Source organism: Solanum verrucosum, unplaced genomic scaffold (assembly GCF_900185275.1).
Source record: "Solanum verrucosum unplaced genomic scaffold, falcon-dt-bn FXZP01000238.1, whole genome shotgun sequence".
NCBI lineage: Eukaryota > Viridiplantae > Streptophyta > Magnoliopsida > Solanales > Solanaceae > Solanum > Solanum verrucosum.
Window position 1 is genome coordinate 1,372,380 of NW_026020630.1, and position 6,000 is coordinate 1,378,379.

Here is a 6,000-nt window from a genome sequence, read left to right on the forward strand (position 1 = left end):
TAAGCCTTTTTTCTTTTATTAAATGCAGTCATTTTAAAAAGAAAAAAACAAATTTATTATATTTTAAAATAATACAATAAAACTGTTATTTATCAGTATGTTTTTAATATTGGAAAAGTAAAATAGATGGAGTAATTTTTATCGTTTAGTTTTTCATCCAGTGTTTTGATATACATATTAGGGTAAAATGACTCTAACAAAAGCGATTTCGTATTCAAAAGTTCTCCAAAAAAGATTAAGAAGTACTTACTACTCCATCATGAACTCGTGTTAGTGAGTGAGTATTTCTCTTATTCCAGTTCTATCTCTTTCTGCTACAGTGAGTGAATGTGTGTGTTTTTGTAGGTGAGAGATCACACATGGCATAATTGTATAAAATTACAAACAAGCTACAGAAAGCCCAAATATCCCTTTTTTTATTTCTTCTTAACAATCAAGAACTCAAGCACACTGCTACATTGATAATCTTGCACACCATTTTCTTGAATTCTTTCTGTTAGGGAAACTCTGATAAGAGCTGTGTTTCATTAATGGACAGTAAAGATTTGAACTTTAAGGCAACTGAACTTAGACTAGGCTTGCCTGGTTCTGAATCACCACCAGATAAGAATGATTACCCACTTGGGGTTTTGAAAATTTTCCCTTCTGGAGCTAAAAGGGGTTTTTCTGATACCATAAATGGTGATTCTGGGAGATGGGGTTTTGGATCTGAAGTTGATTTTGCTAAAAATAGTAGCTTTATTGTTTCTCCAAAGGGTGTAAAAGTTGGAAACAAGATTCTTGGTTCTGTTTGTACTGAGAGTAGCTCTGTGAAAGAGGCAACTCCAAAATCACCTAGACCAGTGGAAGAGAAAAAGGCACTGATTTCTAGTACTAATAGTCATGGGGTTGCTCCAGTTGCAAAGTAAATCTTTCAAAACTTACCCTTAATAAGTTCTTATATAAGCTCTTGATTAGCTATAAATTAGGAAGTTGAAAAGTTGAGTTTTTGATGTTGTGTTTCCACATGCATTTTACTTTTAGAATTTTTTTTTGATGTATTGTTAGTGGAAGTCCCAAAAATCCAAAATTTGGTATGGCCAAATGCTAGCTTAGATTCATAGTATGATGCAAGCATGTTTTGGTGTTTTCTCTGTCTCTTTTCCTTAGAATACATGTATTGTCTCCATGTCCTCACCGGAGAAATTGTTGATTCTCAGCACTTTTGTGTATTGTGTACAGAAGTTTCTTTTGTTGTATTTGCTCAACCTTCAACCATCACAATATTTTTCTTGGAGAATCCTATGTTTTTTTCTGTATTGTGAGGATTCATTATGAATTAACTAGTTTTATGCTGGCTTTCAGTGTAACACAACCCTCTTATACTTTGCAACTTTTTCACCTATATGGACAGTTTTCCTCGATCGTGTGCTATCATTAGCTAAATCTACATATTTTTATTAGTGAGGATTCATATAGCCGACCCCTACTTGGTTGGGAATGAGGTGTAGTTGTTGCTGTTCTTTTGATATTGTATTGGTCATAGACGACCTTAAAATGGAGCAACATGGTTAGTGACTTTAGATAAGAAGGTATGTAGGTCGAGGATCAGGGTAGTAGGTAGCCAACTAGCCGAGTGTGTCATACTTGTATGTGGGAGAGGCAAGGGGGCAGAGGCGTATCCGGGAGGGGGTCACCGGGTTCACGTGAACCCATGCTCCCCTCCCGAAATCATATATAGTAGTGTTATATTTTTTTTAAAACATTTAAATATAGATGTGTGAACCCACACTTGAAGTATCATAAAATGACGTGCGATGATGATTGGGTGAACCTTTCTAAGTGAGGTTAGAAATATGGATCTTTTTTTTTTTTTATGACAAGCGAAACCCGCAGCCGCTACCCTTTGAGTGCGCACAGGGTAAAACCCCCGCTCCTATGCAATAGCTCGCAAACCACATAGGAGAGGTAACCCGCACTAGGCAAGCCCGACACGACGAACTCGACCCAGAAGGCAAACCCCTTGCTTTCGCTGGCAAGGGGTTTCGAACTTGAGACCTCCAACATGGAAGTCCCAAGCCCAAACTAGTGGGCCACCCCAAAGGGTATATGGATCTTTTATCTATCTTGTTTTATTTTTCTTTCTAACTAAAATTGGGTAACAGCTCTATGAGAGGTTTGGATAGATCATAGATAGAAAATAATTTTGGACCTATAATTTTAAAATTTTAATGATTTCTAGTGATAAGACCCTAAATGTCAAATCTATCAAAATTTATATCTTAGATCCACCTTTTCGTAATAGTGCACCCATCATCTAAAATCCTAGATACACCTTTGCAAGGGGGCTTGTTCCCTCTGCCCATCTTCTACTTATTAAGTAGTATTAGCTCATATTTGCCTAGTAGACTATTCTTCAATTTTAATACTACATGTTGCTTCTTTTGCTTTGTTCATCTTGTTCTTCTGCTGCTATGATTTTCTTTTCAATCCTGCTTTGATTTTGCTTCTTTTGAGCTGACGGTCTGTTGGAAACAACTTCTCTACCTCACAATGGTAGGGGTAAGGTCTGCATACACCCTACCCTCCCTAGACCCAACTTGTGTGATTACATGGTTATTGACTATTCATATAGTCAAACCCAACTTTCTGGAGATTGAGGCATCGATGTTGTAGTTGTAATCGTATGATTTGTTGTAGTCATTGCTTAAGTTGAATCTCTGATTAATTGGTTGTACTGTTCTCTTCTTTTTCTGTTTGTTAAGCTTGTAATTCCCCCTCCCTACCAACTTGGCGTAATTTTGTCTTCACTTTTGCATCTAGCTGTTCAGTTTTGACCTGTTAAGTTCTAGAATCAAGATAATTAGAACCACAAATGAATTGAAGCTTCTTTTATTATTTGTTCAGGGCACAAGTAGTAGGATGGCCACCAATTCGATCTTTTCGGAAGAATATGATTAGCAGTCCTCCAAAGACCGAGGAAAATACAAATGCTAAGCTAGTAGCAGGTTGTCATTATGTCAAAGTCAGCATGGATGGTGCTCCGTATCTGAGGAAGGTCGATCTTACTATCTACAACAGCTATCAGGATCTATCTTCAGCACTGGAGAAAATGTTCAGTTGCTTCAAAGCTGGTAATGCTTTATGAAAAACATCAAATGCTAATTCTTGGTTTTTGGTTCGTTATGACTTGTTCCGTTGAGGGAATCTCCATGAACGCTTCGTGTGATTATTCTTTTCGACTCTGAAATGTTGAACGAAATGTGATGGTAGTCTAATGAAGAAGCTTTTTACTGGTCACAGTTTCAATTTTGGACTTTGTACTGAGTTTGCTATCTTCTAGAAGAGTAATTGTTATATTCTCTCACTGAACTGACCGTTTTCTTCACTGCCCTTTTTCCTTTTCATTACTACTTTGATTTGCTTCAATTGAGCCGAGGTCTTTTGGAAACAGTTTCTCTGCCTCCATGAGGTAGGGGTAATTTCTGTTTACACTCTACCCTCCCCTGACTTTACTTTGTGGGATTTCACTGGGTATGTTGTTGTTGTAGTTGTCACTGAAACTGACCTTAAAAAGCTCAAATCGATACCTTTGTTGTTCCAAGTTGAAATATATTCGTTTTAGTTCTCTGAAATTTCAATGTTCTTTATCTTGATCAAGGATTTACACCCTTAAAAGCAGCGAAACATGCTGCTTGGGTCAGGATGTGTTGGTCTTTTGTTGCTTGCAACTCTTTAAAAAGCCTTTTTAAAGCCTAAAGAAAGATAAGGTGCTTAAACAAAGCGGTAGGGGTAAGGTCCGTACATCTCACCCTCCCCACAGCCCACTTGTGAGACCTCACTGGGTATGTTGCTGTTGTTTTAGGTTGTAAATATTTGAGTAAAAGTAATAATTTATATGCAGTCTTGATTGAACGAATAGTTCCACATTAACATAAGTTCACTAGCTACATCTTACTAGCATGCTTTCATTTTTTCCCTTCTGCATTAATGGCCTGTTAATTTTGAGTATTATCTATAATTTATCTAGGTCAATGTGAAACTCAAGGCATTTCTTTAAGTGATGGACTAAAAGTAAGCAAATTGGCGGATCTTCTACATGGATCGGAATATGTTCTTACCTATGAAGACAAGGACGGTGATTGGATGCTTGTCGGTGATGTACCATGGGAGTAAGTCTTACATTTTACATCAATTTCTTTTAAAAATTCTACGAAAAACTTTCTTAAAGCTCACAAACATGTTAGTTTGTTAGAGCTCTAATGCAGTAAATATGATTTTGAACCTGTCTTGACGATAGAGGACTGGTGTAAATGCCTGTTCACGCTACAATCAGAGGCGGACCTAGAGTTTGCCAAGGGGGTTCACCCGAACCCCCTCGCCAAATAATTACGTTGTATATTTAAGGTATTTTAAGAATTTTTATGTTTATATATTGATTTTGAACCTCTTGAATATAAGATTAGAGGTTGGCTTAGTGGTTGAGAGGTTCAAACCTCAAATCTTAAGCACTACTCTCTTTTTTTCCAAACCCCCTTAATGGAAATCCTGGATCCCCCACTGGCTACAATAATACTTTGCCTCACAAGCTTCATAAATTTACTATCAAAGTTAACTTATATTTTGCTGTTCATGAAGATCCCACCAGACGCCCTTTACGTTTGACAAGCCTTGAACTAGATTAGAATCATTCTCAACGAGTCTTATGATATTTGTCCAAGAGAGTTTAATTGATCATTCCCATCAGTTGAACATCACTCATTTTTACTATGTAATTCCTACTCGTCGTTTTTTTATGTTTGTAGGATGTTCACAGAATCCTGCAAGAAGCTGAGGATCATGAAGAGTTCAGATGCAAATGGTCTAGGTAATTACATTTTGCTCACATACATCTGAGAAATGCATCCGATTTTGTTTACTACATCGACTACTTCCATTACGAAATGTCCCAAACTAAACAACGCGAGAATGAATGTTACATTATATGACATGTAACATACAGTATATGTCCTGTTTCCTGCAGCTCCAAGAGCCACAGAGAAGTGCAAAGATCATTAGAATCTGCAGTACTTTTGCTGCAAACGTCCAATCTATTCTCTATAAGCAATGAGAAGTCGAAATTCATGTGTTTCTTCCTATACATGTCAAGGTAGATGGCCAAATTTGGATTTGAAGATCAACGCCAGGATTTCGAGTTTCTCTGTCTTAGAAATCTTTAGTGTTAACTATTTGTGTTACATATATATATTCATAATATGCAAGAGTATTCCCATTTATAGCTTTAGTAGGTATGTTGTGCTATTTTTATTTTTTTTCCTGTATTGTTACTGTTTGAGTCTCCAAGGCTTATGAAAGAATATGTAAATGATCTCACTTTTGTTTATAGAAGTCTATTTGTATGTGCATCTCGATTAAATTCATGGAGTATCTACTACCTCCCACCAGCACTGGTACTGGTATTTTGATATGTTTAGTTGGTTGTAATAAAACATATGGATAAGAACTCTTGCTCATGAATAATAAGCCAAGTAGAATGAAGATGGTATCAAGTATCGCTAAATTTGTCAAAGCTTGTGAATAATTAAACAAACACCTGCAAATTTTGTCGATCTTTCTAAATAACTTAACAAGATAGATAGAATGAAGATTGTATTAATGTTATACCTTTGATTTGATAGGTACAACGAAGATAGTACTAAACGTATGCCCTTGTGGCATAACTTGTGAAAGTGTAATTTTCATTCTTCAGGGTGTATAACATCGATGTACGTTCTACATTAAAAGTTCAAGATCATACATTTCCGAGGTCAAGGTAATTATTGGTTGGTGGTTCTAGTAGTCCAAATTTCTCAACTAAATTATGGCCCAGTAAAATCCATATCTTTAGCCCACTGAAGAAAGCCCAAAACTCTCAACTCAATCCACTACTAAAACTATAAATAATGTATAAATTATAGGAACCACATATTATAAGTACTAAATAACATCTTATCCCTTCTTGTTTTCTATTTACCAAAAATT

The 6,000-nt window shown here is 36.2% G+C and overlaps 1 protein-coding gene across 1 annotated transcript; it reads left to right on the forward strand.

Annotated features, from left to right (window-relative positions):
* Positions 1–422: 422 nt before the first annotated feature.
* LOC125811794 (auxin-responsive protein IAA27-like) lies at positions 423–5,382 on the forward strand. The gene is made up of 5 exons (XM_049491336.1): positions 423–904; positions 2,887–3,113; positions 4,010–4,151; positions 4,785–4,846; positions 5,003–5,382. The coding sequence occupies exons 1-5, from the start codon at positions 531–533 to the stop codon at positions 5,035–5,037; spliced, it is 840 nt and encodes a 279-aa protein (XP_049347293.1). The 5' UTR covers positions 423–530; the 3' UTR covers positions 5,038–5,382.
* The last annotated feature ends 618 nt before the right edge of the window (positions 5,383–6,000 follow it).